The sequence below is a fragment of the Stegostoma tigrinum genome, chromosome 21 (assembly GCF_030684315.1).
Source record: "Stegostoma tigrinum isolate sSteTig4 chromosome 21, sSteTig4.hap1, whole genome shotgun sequence".
Lineage (NCBI taxonomy): Eukaryota > Metazoa > Chordata > Chondrichthyes > Orectolobiformes > Stegostomatidae > Stegostoma > Stegostoma tigrinum.
In genome coordinates this window covers 27424465-27440853 of record NC_081374.1, presented here as the reverse complement: position 1 = coordinate 27440853, position 16389 = coordinate 27424465, and the positions used below count along the sequence as shown (strand labels likewise).

The window sequence follows — 16389 nt, the reverse complement described above, 5'->3', positions numbered from 1 at the left end:
GATGAATTTATATAACTGGTTACGGATATACAATGCAGGCTGGAAATTTTGATGTTTGGATTACTTTTTTATGCATCATGGAATGATTTGCTCACATCTGTGATGCTGAAGAAAATGTAATGTAATAAGACAGCCATAGAAATCCATCAACAGCGCATTTGAATCACTTTTAATTTCAACAGGACTGGGTTCTGTTCTAACTTGCATTGTACGCTGCCAGGTTAGGCTGCTAAGTAACACTGCAATGTTTAAGCATGTAATAAATCCCACATCAATTGAGAGGGGATGACAGCCTTATCTGATACTAACTTGCCTGAACACAGATAGATTTTCTACTTTGAACTAAATTTGATTTGGAGACTGCAAAACCAAGCAAAATTCTGAAAAAAAGTAGGTATAAAATAAATACTTATTTAAACTTAGATACACAACATAACTTCAGTAATCAACTTGTTTGTACCTAATCATATTACTTGGTATTATTTATGCTCACCTCAGGTTTTTGGAACGACACATTAAATTAGTACTTTATCCTAAATTAGTACTTTACTTTATCTTTTCCCTCTTAGGAAAATAATTTTCTGATTTGCTGACAAGATCAATTATTATGGTTTATCCCACGTAGCAATAGCTTACATCCACAGACCAAAAAGACAGATAAAGAATGAAGATTTGCACGCACTTTGTTAAAGGCAATCTGAATACTCAGCAAAAACAAGAGAAAAGGAGATTGCAACAAAGATTCACTCTTTTCTCAAGGAATCCAGTAATTTCTTTTTGTTTTAAGGGGTGCAGGATATTTTGACTGATGAAATGAGTTGTTTAAATAAACATTCATTTCATCCGTATTATTCGTCTCCTTTTAATTTTCATTTAACAGGCATATTAAAATCTGTATTTTGTCTTTTTGTGGCATGGCTTGGTTGTGAGATTTGAGCATATTCATCTCGTTAGAGACAGATTAAGGTTCTTTGAACAAGGTTTCACTGAGACTCCATTGTTCTAACACGCCTGCAGTGTTGGATTCTGCTACAATCGTGCTTTCCGGTTTCTTACCAAAATGACAATGACAAATGACAATGGGCCAACCTCTTAGATGTGAAGTTAGTTTCAGATTATGTGCTATCACAGATCTGTTTGGCTCAATCTTAAAAATGATTTCAGAGAGTTAGATACCTAGTTTCACAATCCCAACAGTGAATGTATCTTCATACTTGAGGGTTCTGGTAAATGCCAGTTTTATCTTGGAGACAGTAAGAAGAAAGGGACCAGCATCTCAGCTGTTCTTGTCTCCTTTCGGTTACAATGAAGTCCAACTGCAGGTTAAACTTGTCATGACTGTGTTAAAAATTGATCAGTCTGAATAACATCTGAACGGTAGATCAGGGTCTAGGGCCACTTTGTTCTAAAGAACACTGCAAACCAATGTTCTTAACAAGTAGGGCGGGCTTAATTAGCTATGCAACAGGAAACATACCTCTGCTGTCTGATGGTCAGCTCTACAGTTTTGTTGATTAAACTAATAACAATACTCCTATCTGCACCTTTAAGATTCGTTGTCTCGTTTTGGTAAATTGCATGTATCTTAAAGAGAAGGATTGTACACCCAAAATTAGGAAAACAGACTTACGTATGCAGTCTAGACAAGAACACAGAACACACTGCCTTGAGTAGCGGTAATCCCATGCTTTGAACTGCTGTTCCTTGCTCTCTCATCATGTCATTTGTTCTTTTTTAACTGCTCATCTACCAAAACCTAACTTTTAGGTTCAACATGTGCAGGCCTGTGATCGTTTTAAAGCTACTTTTCAAGCCTTCAACATTAATCTATTAAATACTGCTCCAAATGACCTCTTTAACAGGACTTTCCAATATAAATGCTATCATGGTTCTTTCAGACAAAATACAAACTAAAAGGGCCATATTTTTGTGTTGCAAGTATTTTCTTCTGAGTATTCCTAGATATTCTATTGTATGCTGAAGAAGAGCATTTCTTCTCATCATTAGGGATGGTGGGAGTGGGATGGATGGAGAAGGTTAAAGTGCAAGCTATATTTTATACATTGGTATAGTCAACGGTATATGGTGGAAGACTTTAAACTGATGATGGCTGAATATTGCTTAATGCAAACCATGTGATTCTACATAATGTTGTAACATTATAAATTTAATCGTCCCAACTATAAAATAATGCAGGTTTTAGTAAATTCCAAATTAGGATAATGCAAAAATAGTTGCCCTCTGAAATGTCTTTTGCTCCTTTTTGATTCTTCCCTTTTGCTCTGTTACTATTTAACTAGTTACATGATTAATTTTTTATGGTTTCAATGCCTTAACTACTTCAAGTGTTTTCAAGTGTTTGATTTTTTTCATGAGTTATAACAGCAAAGCAAATAAGAACACTGATTCTTTTAAGAGCATTAAGATCTAGTGGAGATGAGCAGCCAATCCCACTATTTTTTGAGTTGGAGTCCTTCTTATATGGAACTGCTGTTACTTGTTCAGTGGTTGGCAGACTGAATACGGTCTGTTTGCTCATTTTATTGTATGAGGCTCTGCATAGGGAGCACTAAATTATTTGAAATCTGCCCATCTTTTAGAAGAAAAGAGAATAAGTAGAAGGATAAACCTGTACGTGAATATTAGCGAACAGTAAGAGATTTCTCTGATAGTGTACAACCTGTGAAATGTAACTAGTTGCCATAAGTTATATTGGAAAGTTCTAAACCTGTAATAATAAACCAGCATTGGATTGTTAAGCGTTATGGAAAGTCCCAACCCTTTTTAAAATTTTTGTTCTTTAGTGTCATTGTTTTTTTTTCTGTGCCAGTCTTACTGTTAACATAACTGTCTGTTTGTTGTCCCATCCTTGTCTCCTAGTGTTGGGCCATGGACTTCAATCGGATTAGTCCACACTTCTGAATAAGACCCACAGTGATCTGCCCTTGCCTCCTGCAATATGGCTGACTAGGATGTTCTCCAACTCGTACCACCTGCCCTCAGGCAAATTGGAAGGAATTACAGGCTGACAGTTAACCTGCATGGCCATGTTACAAACAAACTTTCCACGGCCAATAGTTCAGGAAGTTTCTAATCCAACTGTAGGAGAGTTACCTCTGTACCAAAAGACCACCTCCTTGCATTCTACAAACAAAAATGAATTAGAAGGGAAGTGGGTGTGTAATGACTATGTCACTGGCCTAGCTATCTAGAATCCAAGGCTGATGTTTGGGGACATAGGTTCAAATTGCAGAATAACTGGTAATGAAATTTGATTTCAGTCAAAATCTGGGAAGGAAAAACAGCTAGCCTAATGATGACCATGTAACCATTGTTGTAAAAGCCCATCCAGTTCATTATTGTTCTTTTGGGGAAAAAAAATTGTCATCCTTAGCTGGTTTGACCTCAATATGACTCCAGACCCACAGTGCTATGAGTGACCATTGACTGTAATCTGGGCAAGAACAGATGGCCTATAATTCCAGACATGATGTGGAGATGCCGGTGTTGGACTAGGTTGGACAAGTCAGAAGTCACAGGACACCAAGTTATAGTCTTGATAAACCTGAGGAAGCAGTAGTGGTCCAAAAGCTTTTAATCTCAAGTAAACCTGTTGGATTATAACCTGGTGTTGGGTGACTTCTGATCTTACGATACTAGCTATCTCAAAATCTCTTCAGATTCAGAGCCATTAAAAGAATTCATGTAATATTTTATAGGATATCATAATGCTGACATAATGATGCGCCACCACCTATGAAAAGTTCCAAGGCAGATCTATGGATCTACAGTTTGACTCAATTCATGACAGCTATGAAATACTTTTATAAAATGCACAAAATATTAAATTATTTCAACATGAAATCAGAATTAGGGTAAATTTGAAATTCTTCTTTGTCAGAGCTCATTACTTAAATGTATTTAGCTTTGATCAGTTCCATTCATTTCTCTCGGGTCATTTACTTGATCTACACTGTCTATTAGAAATCTATCCTGTTATCCTTGACCAGGCCTCACCTGAATAGAGCGTGTTGGCCGATACATATAGTGTTCTCGTCCTCTGCTCTGTGTACGTGGACCTCGAAAGGCGCCCTGTCTGTCCAATGAATGTGGACGCCCATTCCTCTGCCTGGTGCGCTCATGCCAAGACTGTAGCTCCTCTGACACAACTTCCTTTAGCAAGCTCCTGTTGGAGTATTCCTTTAGAGAAGGAGTCCGTACTATCCTGCAGTGGGATGGAGTAATTCGCTGCACGGTTGGTGAATTTTTCTCATCAATGTATTGGCACTCTCTGTACAGTGGAGGGTTTAAGTATTGCATGGTGGTATATTGTCGATTTGGATCCTTTTCCCACATCTGACTCATCGCATTTCCCTCTGTGCGTTCAATTGCTCGATAGTGGGAGAATGGCTGGCTTGGATTACAGCGATAAAATCCACTACCGTATAACATGGGTGTTTCCAGGTTTACAGGTGAGTTATAAATTTGCCAATGCCTTGCTGCTGCTGCATTATATTCATTAGGAGTTGGAATATATGTCGGAGTTGAGGTTCCAGAGCTATTGGACTCTGAGGTGGCATACCCACTCAAAGAAATTGGCATTAAGTGTAAACTATCACTGTTTTTCATCCCAGTAGCACGAAAATCGGGTACAATGACAGCATAATTTGTTGATCTTCTTTGGGGAACCACGCTGCGTCCTCTTTGATCAGGAGGGGCTGGGAAATGGTTCACATCTAAATATCTGTTTGGCAGCAAGAAGAGTAATATAACTTAGATATATTAACTTTACATTGACCTTAATTAAACACTGAATCTATTTATCTATCATTTAACCACAACAAAAGAAAATGCAAAACAATTGATTACAGATTAAGCGCTCTATTGCAGTAACTTGCTAACTCAAACCTTTTCTAATGCCGCATTCCAAGGCTACAGATGCACTGTATATTGCAGGAAACATCTATAACTCATGGTCATGGTTCAATCTTCAGTCAAATTGCAAGACCATTTTATGTTTTTATTCATAAGGAAACTTGGAACTGCATGTTTCTGAATTCCATGTGTTCCAGATCCATGCATCATTTTTCCAACTAATTAAAATTTCTGAATAGAAATCTTGTATAAGTTCTCACAGACTCCCAAATTTAATCAAAAAATTCCAAATCATTAATCTGACTCTGTTATTCAATTCCAGTGGTGTTTTGGTAAAACTCACTCTTGGCCTTGCAAGAACAAGAATCCTGTGTTTCAGATTTGATTGTGTCTCCCTGTATTCATTTCTAAATTTAGTTTCAACAAAACATCTCTAACCATCCATCAACCAGGTCATGCCTACTACTGGTGTCCATCTATCACCACCATTCCGCGAGCCTCCCACAATGCTCCTGCCCCCTTTATCTTCAGCTCCCCCTAACCCCGCAGTCCAGAAGAAGGGTAATACCCGAAACATTGACCTCTCCTTGCCTCCAGATGATGCCTGGCTTGCTGTGCTCTCCCAGCTTCCTGTTTGTCTATATCTAACCAATCAGCCTCAATAGTTCAATATAAGAATAATAGCTCAGAATTGAGCCATTTCTGAAGAAGCGTCCCAACCTGAAATGTCAGCTTTCTTGTTCCTCTGATGCTGCCTGGCCTGCTGTGTTCCTCCAACTCCACAATGTGTTATCTCTGACTCCAGCATCTGCAAATCTTACTACCTCTTTTGAATTGATTGTGGTTTCACAGGGAAATCTCTGGAATCTGTCCAGATTTCACTGCTCTAGATAGGCATGGTTTACACTGAGTTTAAAATGGCAGAATATCCTGGTAACCCAAGAAAGCCTCAGTACATCGCCAAAGACTGTCTACAGTTGGAATAGGTAGAAGATGTATTTGCTGGCACAGAGTTCAATTTGTGTCAGCGTATTAATGGATGAGAAACCCAATGGTCCCCTTCATCAGAGAATGATCCAATACCAGGAATTGCAACCCCTTATCTTGTCAGCTACTATTCTTCAGCACTGTTGTTGTGAGAAAATATATTTCACTCCTAGTATCTCCAAATAGGCACTGCCTGCCACATTACAGCAAACTCTTCATGAATTTTTATGACACACTTATAAATGTAAGATTTTTAAAAAGAATCTAATGAATGAGTTATCAGCTATCAGAGCAGCGTGGTGGACTTTTATTAAATATTTCAAATGCTTTTCTCGTGCTTAGCTGCTATCCCTGATTTGACTCAGTTTAGCTGGTTCTGTTATTCTCACTGTGCTAATGCAGCAAGAGAACTACAAAGTTGAAACATTACAACATTTTATCTGTCTGCAAATGTAAATTTTAAAGTTTTTTTGCCATTTGCACTACACGGGGGAAGATATATGACCAACAACCAGCTGAAAAACAATTCATATCCACTTGATATTAAGAAGGCACAGAAATCAGTCTGCTGCTTTAAACAGCTGTAACAATACCAGTTTGGTGATGCATTAAATTTGCTGAATACAGCACTCTTCTTGTACAATCATGTAACCACCTAGATATCAAGTAGAACTGATTGTAGCTGGGCAGGTTCTGTTGAAGGGTCACTGATCCTGAAATATTAATTCTGCTTTCTTTCCACAGATGCTGTCATACCTGCTGAGTTTCTCTGGCAATTTCTGTTTTTGACTATAACTACACTGTTTACCAAGTACTTAATCAGCACCTCTAGACTCGATTGTGGTCGAAACTTCATTACTTTGAGACATTTTGTTTTTAGCAAACAAAAGATGAGTAAAACTGCATTTATATGGCATTATGCATATCCTCAGAATATCCCATAAAAACTAAAAGAACTGTGGATATCCCAAAATATTTCACAGACTTTAAAATGCTATTTCTTTACAGTAACTGCTGTAAAAATGTAGGATTCATGCCTGTTAATTAGCACACTGCAAACCTCGCACATACGACTATGTGACAATGATAAATTTCTTTAAGTGATGTTGATTCAGGATTATGGGGATAACTCCTGCTTCCTCCATCTATTTCCATGGGATTTTTGCTATCCAAACCAGAAGGTAGGAAATAATTTGGTTTAATGTTTCGTCTGAAAGGTTGCACTTCTGACATTACATCCCTCCCACTGCATTGCATTGGATTATCAGCTTGGAATTTTTTTCTTAAGTCTCAAGAGGAGAACTTAAATCCATAAGTTTCTAACTCAGATAAAAGACAGATACCAACCAAGCCACAGCTGATTCTATTTGAGGATATGTTAACACTTGATGCAAACATCATAAATTAATCCCTAATGTATGGGTGGTGTTGGTTGATCTATTTGGTTTCTTTGAAGTTCTTCTGCATGTGAGTCTTTTGTTGTGGTGTCACATGAATGTTTGATCTGGGTAGTTTGATATGGTATGTCTAAGATAATGTGTTGGTAATCATGGCTAGTTCAAATTTCACATTTAAGAATTTGGAACAGTAATAATGCCATTGGGTTATTAATCCAGTGGTCTAGACGAATGGCCCAGGCACACAAGTTTGAATCCCACTGCTTAGGCAGGAGGAGGAGGCTCTACAAATATCCTCATCCTAAATTGAAGGGGAGCTAGCACATTAGTGCAAACGTCAGGGCTGAAACATGTATATCTACTCCAGCCTGAAGTCCTAAATGGATGATCCATCTCATCTCTGCTGAGGTCCCTCACTACCAGACTGTAGCCAATTTGATTTGCTCCATATGATATCAAGAGCAGTTGAAAGCACTAAATTCTGAAAAGGCTGTTCTGGCAATAATATTGAAGGTCTGTGCTTCAGAACTATCCCCCACCCAAGTCTTTCTCTTCAGAACAGGTGCACAGAGGCAGCCATGTTACTATCCGCAAGATGTGCAACAATAACTCACCAAAGCACCTTCAATAGTATCTTCCAAACTCACAACCTCTGTCACTAGATGGATAAGAGCAGTGGATGCAAGGGTACAACTGCAAGTTTCCCTCCAAGCCAAACACCATCCTCACTTGGCACTATGTTGCCATTCCTTTGCTGTTGTTGTTACAGAATATTGGAGCTGCCTTCCTAACAGCGCTGTTGACATACCTACACCTCAAGGCTTACAGTAGCTCATCACACAGCTCAGCACTGTCTTCTCAATGTCAATTACAGATTGCCATTAAATGCAGTTTTAGCCAGTGTCACCCATATCTTATGTACCAAGAAATTGACATTACAAAATTTCAGAATGCCCTTAAATGGTAACATATAGAAAGATATGTTAACATTCCATTTAGTTTCTACCTCTTAGATAAGCTATGTGGCTTGCACTGAGAGTTTTATGATGTACCAGCATCTAGTGTTGAGTCCGAGCTGGTCCTTGATTCTGGATCAACTATATAACATTTATTTCATTCCTTCCTACCTTGCCATTTGATGGTGGATGCGGCCTCGTAGTTCAGGGGTTGAAGGTGCACTCATTGAATTTTGATTTGGGTACAGGTTGTTCCTCACTTCAAGAAGTTGTAAAGGCATGAGGTCACCCGGTACAGAATCCAATGGGGTCACTGTCGGACTGCTGAAAATTTTAAAGGAACAAAATTAATGTAGAGCCATATCTTAAAAGTATTACATGAATTGCTCCTCAAATGCTGGGAATTTTCAGTTATCAGAAAACAAAATGGAAACAAAGACGGAGAGATAAGATGATGCAAAACCCTGAACTTTCAAAGTTTCCATGGGTTTCATGATACACTCAATGTTATTTAAGGTAATGCTATATGTTACAGTACTGCGTTCTACTAAGAATATTTTGATAATACTCAGTGGCTGTTGTACTAATATGATTTTTGAGGCTTTTACTAAGACCAATAAACAGCACATTGCTAATCTTAATAGATTCTGCACCTACAACAGAAGGATTAAATCTCAAATGCTGGAGATCACAGCGAGTCAGAGAGCATCTATGGAGAGACAGCAAGCTAACGTTTCGAGTCTAGATGAAGTGAGAGGGGACAGCTTTTATGCTTCAGTGTGGCAGCGGTGGGTATAGAGTCCTGATGGAGAAAAGATGTTGACAGTTCAGAATAAGTGATTGGAATTTGAAAATAGCAAAGGTGCAAAAAAGATTTACAAAGAGTTACAAAGATGATATCAAGACCGGAGGGTCGGAGTTATAAGGAGAGGCTGGACAGGTTCAGATGTATTTCCCAGAGTGTAAGAGGCTGAGGCATGACCTTATTGAGGTTTATAAAATCATGAGATCTTTTCCCCAGGGTAGGTGTATCCAAAACTAGAGGGTATAGGTTTAAGGTGAGAAGGAAAGATTTAAAAGTGGTGTGAAGGGGTGACCTTTTCACACAGTGAGTGGTGCATATATGAAACATGCTGCCAGAGGAAGTGGTAGAAGTGAGTTCAATTACAACATTTAGAAGACATTTGGACAGGTATATAGATAGGAAAGGTTTAGAGGAATATGGGCCAATGCAGGCACAATAGGACTAGTTCAGTTCAGGAATCCTGGTCAGCATGGATGAGTTGGGCCAAAGGATCTGTTTCTGTACTGTATTATAAGATTATATTTGTGTTGAAATATAGTTGCCTGGATAAAACGTTTGTTAATCCACCTTATATTTTCTTTTTTAGTTGATGAGCAGGATTAAGCAGTACATGATAAAGAAAAGATTCCAATGTGTAAATTGTTCAATGGTAGTTTGCAAGTATTTTAGGCAATGGCAACAGAAAGTTGGTTTCAAGTAAATTGGTAGTGTAGGGATTTGGGACTATAGAAATATGGGAGTTGGATAAGGAGGACTGGAGAATTGTTTCTGCTCATTTTCGGACATAGACTTGTCACGGAGAGGATTTCTTAAACCTTTCATAAAATGCACCACTGCTTTAGCCAATTCCACCTGGACTCAAGATCTTCCTGATGAAATCCATATGTAATAAAAGCTAACTCATGAATCACTTTTGTTGTGACACAAACTAAGCCACTGGTCACTGGCAGACAACGTGGTTTAAGATTAACAAGGGGTCAGAGTTCAGGGATGAGGACTTGAACACAGGAACAAGGTGTTGTGCTATGCCTCACAGCTATTGTACAATATGCCTTTAAGAGATATGCACATTACATCATCACCATATCCTGGCATATGGCATCCTGGAATAAAGGTCCAGTTTATATGCTGCTGGGGTCCCTTGCAGTATGACATAATTAGGGAAGCATGCAACAGTTTGAATTGTTCAGTGCTAGCCCAGGTACGGCTGTGCCCATCATTGTATTATTTGTCGAGCTCAACAGCTGCAATAAAAGTCGATAGCATCTTCCAGTAATACATTGCCCCCGTTTCATTTTTATGTTTACAGCAGCTAACATTAGTAGTGAGTCATCAGATACTGCATAAAGCCCAGCACTGGGCTAAAATTCCAAATGAATGAACTATCAAAGATCATGCAAGCAGATCAGATTCACAACATAACGATGGGCCTCCCTGCTGGATTTCTTACATTTGAGATGTAGTTGCTTCAAGGAGAAGGAAAGGCACTCAGCCACAGTCAGCAGCCGTATCACAGCACCATCTGTTTATATGATACTGCTGAGAGTTTTCAGTGGGAAGAAAGGATTATTATCACTAATCAAAAGACCAAAGTTAGAGAATAAACATGTTTGTGACAGAAAAATAGAACAGGGAATTTAATTAGGCATCATGGAAACTGTCTCAGGAGGAAGTAATGAAGTATTAAAAAGGCTGCTAGAACATTTAAACCTTTTATTCTAAAAACCAAACGGAAGGAGCAAACCGAGTCATGACAGCGTGGGAACGCCAAGGCTGTCTCTAATAGAACAAAACTGGAAACAAGTGCTGGAGCATGTTACAGACTGTTGATAAGGATGTTGTGATGGTAATTTTAAAAAGCATCACAGACTGTCATTATGTCAAAATTTGTCTGTTCTCTATGTGCCTTAATTATTTGGTTTCTGTAAATTAGTTTATTCATTTGGAATTTTAGTCCAGTTAACTCAAGGACTGCTGTAGGCCTAAGGGTGGTTAGAATGCCTAATGCCCTAACTGTCCACTCCCGATATGGAGGACATTGCTAGCTTCCAGGGTAGATTGCAGAAAAATTAAGTACAGTTAAACTGATAAGTGTTTTGTTCTGAAGGGCATGAAGCATCAGCAGGGAGATGATACTTGCTGAATGCTGAAATGGTCAGAGCAGGAGTGCTCCTCCTGCCTCCACATCAGTGTCCTGACCCACTCCTCATTTGACTCCCTAGCATCTCTCCTTTTGATGGCATCTCAAGAACTGGAGCTGCAACATATATCATTTCCTACCTCCGTTCTCATTGCTCAAGTACTTTGATGCACTTTGGTAGGAGTAACCGGAAGGCAAAGTACTGGGCTAATGGTAAGATTCTTGGTAGTCTAGATGAGCAGAGAGATCTCGGTGTCCATGTACACAGATCCTTGAAAGCTGCCACCCAGGTTGACAGGGCTGTTAAGAAGGTATGCAGTGTTTTAGCTTTTATTAATAGAGGGATCAAGTTCCGGAACCAAGAGGTTATGCTGCAGCTGTACAAAACTCTGGTGCGGCTGCACTTGGAGTATTGTGTACAGTTCTGGTCACCACATTATAAGAAGGATGTGGAAGCTTTGGAAAGGATGCAGAGGAGATTTACTAGGATGTTGCCTGGTATGGAGGGATGGTCTTACGCGGAAAGGCTGAGGGACTTGAGGCTGTTTTTGTTAGAGAGAAGAAGGTTGAGAAGTGACTTAATTGAAACATATAAAATAATCAGAGGGTTAGGTAGGTGGATAGGAAGAGCGTTTTTCCTAGGATGGTGTCGGCGAGCACGAGGGGGCATAGCTTTATATTGAGGGGAGAAAGATATAGGACAGATGTCAGAGGTAGTTTCTTTACTCAGAGAGTAGTAAGAGAATGGAACGCTTTGCCTGCAACGGTAGTAGATTCGCCAACTTTAGGTACATTTAAGTCATCATTGGATAAGCATATGGATGTACATGGAATAGTGTAGGTTAGATAGGCTCGAGATCGGTATGACAGGTCGGCACAACATCGAGGGCCGAAGGGCCTGTACTGTGCTGTAATGTTCTATGTTCTACGTTCTAAGTGCCCTACACACTCTTTCCAGATGAAACTGGTAGTTCTTTCAATTTATTTTATTGTAGTTACTGCTCATGGTGCAGTATTCTCTACACTGAGGACACCAGCAAAAATCGCCAGTCCATTCATTCTGCAAATGTGATCCCTGATCACCTGTCACTTTAAATAAAATCCAAACTGTACCTTGACTTGCTACTCAAAGAGGAGCTTCTTTTCACTTTTTCATATGGTTCATCCAGATTGGACTCCATCCATGCTGTGTCTGTGACTGGTGATTTTTCATAATCACTGCATTGATAAAAGACGGGAGTAAGCCCTTCCAGAGTTTGAGGTGGGGTTGGCCTATTGGGCTGCAGTGGGGGCAATGGAGAGTGATTCCTTTGCATTCCATGCCCAGCTGTCAAGAATTCTGTTGACGAATTTTGGCTACAACGATTTCCCATCTCTGTGGAAAGCAAACAATAACACGGGTCAAAAAGAATCAGTCAGATCTTTATCAGGACTATCTCATTTTGGCAAAATTGAAACATAAAATCATTTTCCACTTGTGACATAAGAAACAATGGAATCTTTTGGCCCATCACGTTTGCTGCTTTAAAATGCTGGTGAAACTCACTTTAGAAAGCCCAATAGGAAACAAACAACAACATGTTATGAAAAAAATTGTGAGTTTTATAATAACAATACTCTACAGAATATTAGGACAGAAAATCTTCTGTCTTATGCAATGTTGGTGATATGTAAAAATTTAACATGTTAAATTTACAAAAATTTCCACAATGCAAACTCACTCTTCTGACTTCTTCTGTCTGCCCTGTAGAGTATTTTAAGCATTTGCTGTTTGGGTTTGGTTTGACATTAAATGGCAGCAAAACAGCATAAAAAGATACTGTACTTTTAAGATGGATGTATTTCTCATAAGATTGTTATGACTGCAGTAATACAGACTCGGTGTGTTGCATCAACCTTTCAGGTATAAAACAGGCAATAAAATGTCAAATTTATCAGAAAGATGGTATTCTAGGAGCTACTAAATTCATCAAAGCACTATTTTTTAGGAAATTCTGTTATGTGTTTGAAATGTGTCTCTTGCACGTTTCAGGAATTGTTTGTCAAATTTGTTTCAAGTCATCAGAATCAGAATGCTCCTCCTTCTTCCACACTAATATTGTGCTACAAATGAGTCCATTCTTCAAACACAACCAATAGCCCTCTCCTTTCTATGGCAGCTTTCTATCTAAGCGATTTACTTGAATTTCTTCTAATTCAGTCTGTTCTATTAACCATTTACTATGAAGTTCCTTCTACAATGGGAGACCAAATACAGACTGAGTGACTGCTTTGTGGGACAACTCCCTTTCAATCCTCAAACCTAACCCCAAGCTCCTTGCCCTCCCTCTTTCAAATTTCTTCCTTGCTGCCATTCTGACCTCTCTGTCATTCGCCTAACACAGCAGCATTCCAAAGAAACTCAAGGAACAACACCTCATCTTTGATTTAACTACTTTACTGCCATCTAGACTCAGCATTGAGCTCAACAATTTCAAATTATAATATCTGTCTGTATGTTGTTTCCTTTTCTTTACTGTATGGCGTTTCTCTCCTGTTTCCTTTCTCTTTTTATTGCTTTTGAAGGGCCTGTGTCATGATTCTGCCATTCCTATGACTTGTAGTTGCATCTTTTCTTTACCATTTCCTTTGGCCTTACAACAGCTGTTTTGTCATTTAACGTCAAACCTTCCACCTTTTCACAGACCTTCCCTTTTGTCCTTACTCCCACCTATCTACTTTCACTAACTTTAAACTGTTGCATTTCTAATTTTTTTCCATCTTTGATGAAAGGTCATTGAGCTGGTATCTCTCTTCAAAAATACTACCGGACATGTTGAACATTTCCAGCACTTTATATTTCTATTTCAGAGTGTGAGCTCGGAATGTTTGCCCCATTGCTCTGTTCCTGGGCTTTCCCACAGGCTAAGCTGAAATTTGAAAAACATAAACAGACAAATGAAAGTCCAGTGGAAACTCAGAAGCACAAGCAAAGTATGTCTGAATCCTGCAGCATGCAATGAATGTCTAAAACAGCAAAAAAGGCAATCAAAAAATAATCTTCCCAAATTTATTTCTTTTTACTCATTCATGGGATATGGACGTCACAGGCTAAGCCAGCATTTATTGACTGTCCCTAATTATTAAGAGTTATACACATCACTGTGGATCTGGAATCACATGTAGGCCAGACCAAGTAAGCATGGCAGTTCCTTGGAAAAGCTCAGCAGGTTTGCCAGCATCTGTGAATTAAAATCAGAGTTAACATTTCAGGTCCGGTGATGCTTCCTCAGATCCAATTTACTGATGTTCCTGATTTACAAAATCCTGTTTTTTTCGGTTTTTATATAGCAGTTTCCTTCTCTAAAGGACATTAGTGAACTAGGTGGGTTTCCCCCGACATGGTCACCATTAAACAATTAATTTCACATTTTTTTAATCAAATTCGAATCCACCAGGTTTTTAGATTTAGAACCAGGTCCCCAGAACATTACCTTGTCCCTTGATTAATTGTCTAGCATCACAAGGCCATCACCTCTCCCAAGTCTGTCTTCAGATTGATAGACCACAGTTTAGTCTGCGGTATATAAACCTCACCGACCTAGTGGATGAGACTGAATATTCAGGATGTAAAATTTTTACATGCACAATGCACATAATGACTGATTGCCACCATCAGCCCTTTTGACACCCCATTTGATTTTTGAATTCCAATAACCCCTTGAACAACCCAATTCTAATTACAACCTTTAGTGAGAACTTACCATCTTCTAGAGAACTGTCATCAGAAGCGATCAATTCTAAAACGAAAAGAGTTGTGAGAAATTAAATTTTAATACAACCTTATCCTTTATGTTTCCATTTAAATAGATCTAGCAGATCAGATCTAGGCATAAAAGAAGTGCTTTGGGCAATCAATGGTAGCAAAATGGCATATAACTGCAATCTATTATTTCATGGACCAGTATAAACCCCACTCTAAGTCAGGAGGTCAACACTGGTTCAATAAAAATGCAGGAGGGCATGCCAATAGTACAGCCAGGCATACCTAAGAGTGAGGTGTCATCTGCTGAAGCTACATTACAGGACTATTTGCATGACAAACAGCATAATCAGCAAGTGATAGACTGGGCTAAGTTTCTCCACAAATCAATAGTTTAGATCTAAGCTCTGCACTCCAGTTGTGAATGGCGTTAGATAACAACTCAGTGGAGGAGGAGGCTCCAGAAATATCAAAGCCCCTAATGACATGGGGAGCCAATCTCATCAGTGCAAACGATAGGATTGAAGCATTTACAATCTTCAGCAAGAAGTGCTGAGTGCATGAACTTTCTCAGCTTTTTCCTGAGATCCCTGCCAGTCTTCAGATAATTTGATTCACTTCATGTGATATCAAGAAATATCTGAGGGAGCTGAATGCTGTAAAGGTTTTCAGCCCTGACAACATTGCGCTTTGGTATTGAAGATGTCCAGAAAATGCTGTGCCTCTAGCCAAGCTGCTCCAGAAGAACTACAACATTAACATTTACCCATCAATGTGCAAAACTGCCCAAGTATCACCTGCTCACAAGAAAGATGACTATTCCAACCTGGCCAATTACTATTATGTCAGTCTATTGTTGATTGTCAGTAAAATGATGGAAAGTGTCATCAACAGTGCAGTTGGGCACCACTCGCTTTGCAATAACTGCTCACTGACGCTCCATATAAGTTCCTCCAGGTCCACATGGCTCCTGCCCTCATTATAGCCTTGGTTCAAATATGAACAAAAGAGCTGAATTCTCGAGGTGAGGCGAGTTGAAGGGAATGTTTGACTGAGTGTTGCATGAAGGAGCCCTAGTAAAACTGAAGTCAATGGGAATCAATGAGAATACTCTCCAAAGCTTGGAGTAATGGTTGCATCTGGGAAGATGGCTGTGGTTGTCGGAAGGCAGTCAACATCATTCTATGTGCCATTCATCATAAAATTGGAAGTGGGCTTGTTTGCTGATGATTGCACTTCAATCTGCACTATTTGTGACTCCACAAATATAAAAGCAGTCAATGTCCAAATGCAGCAAGAGCTAGGTAATATCAAGGCTTAGGCTGACAAACGGTAAATAAAATTCCTGCCACAGATGTGCCAGGTAGAAGTCATCTCTAACGAGAGAGAATGTCACCATTACTGCTTGATAGCCGATGACATTACCACTGCTGAATGACCTAGGGGTTACCATGGAAGTGAAACTGACCAGGACCCTACATGTAAAT

General features: G+C 39.2%; 1 protein-coding gene across 6 annotated transcripts in view; it reads right to left on the bottom strand.

The window, feature by feature from the left end:
* Window positions 1–16389, bottom strand: part of LOC125462716 (innate immunity activator protein-like) — an 83369-nt gene that overhangs the window by 5331 nt on the left and 61649 nt on the right. For all 6 annotated transcript variants that reach the window (XM_048552982.2, XM_048552981.2, XM_059653412.1 and 3 more), the window contains 4 exons: window positions 14904–14939; window positions 12274–12535; window positions 8387–8539; window positions 4018–4744 (listed from right to left, as the gene is read on the bottom strand). In XM_048552982.2, coding sequence (XP_048408939.1) covers window positions 4018–4744; window positions 8387–8539; window positions 12274–12535; window positions 14904–14939 — 1178 coding nt within the window. The remainder of the gene's footprint in view (window positions 1–4017; window positions 4745–8386; window positions 8540–12273; window positions 12536–14903; window positions 14940–16389) is intronic.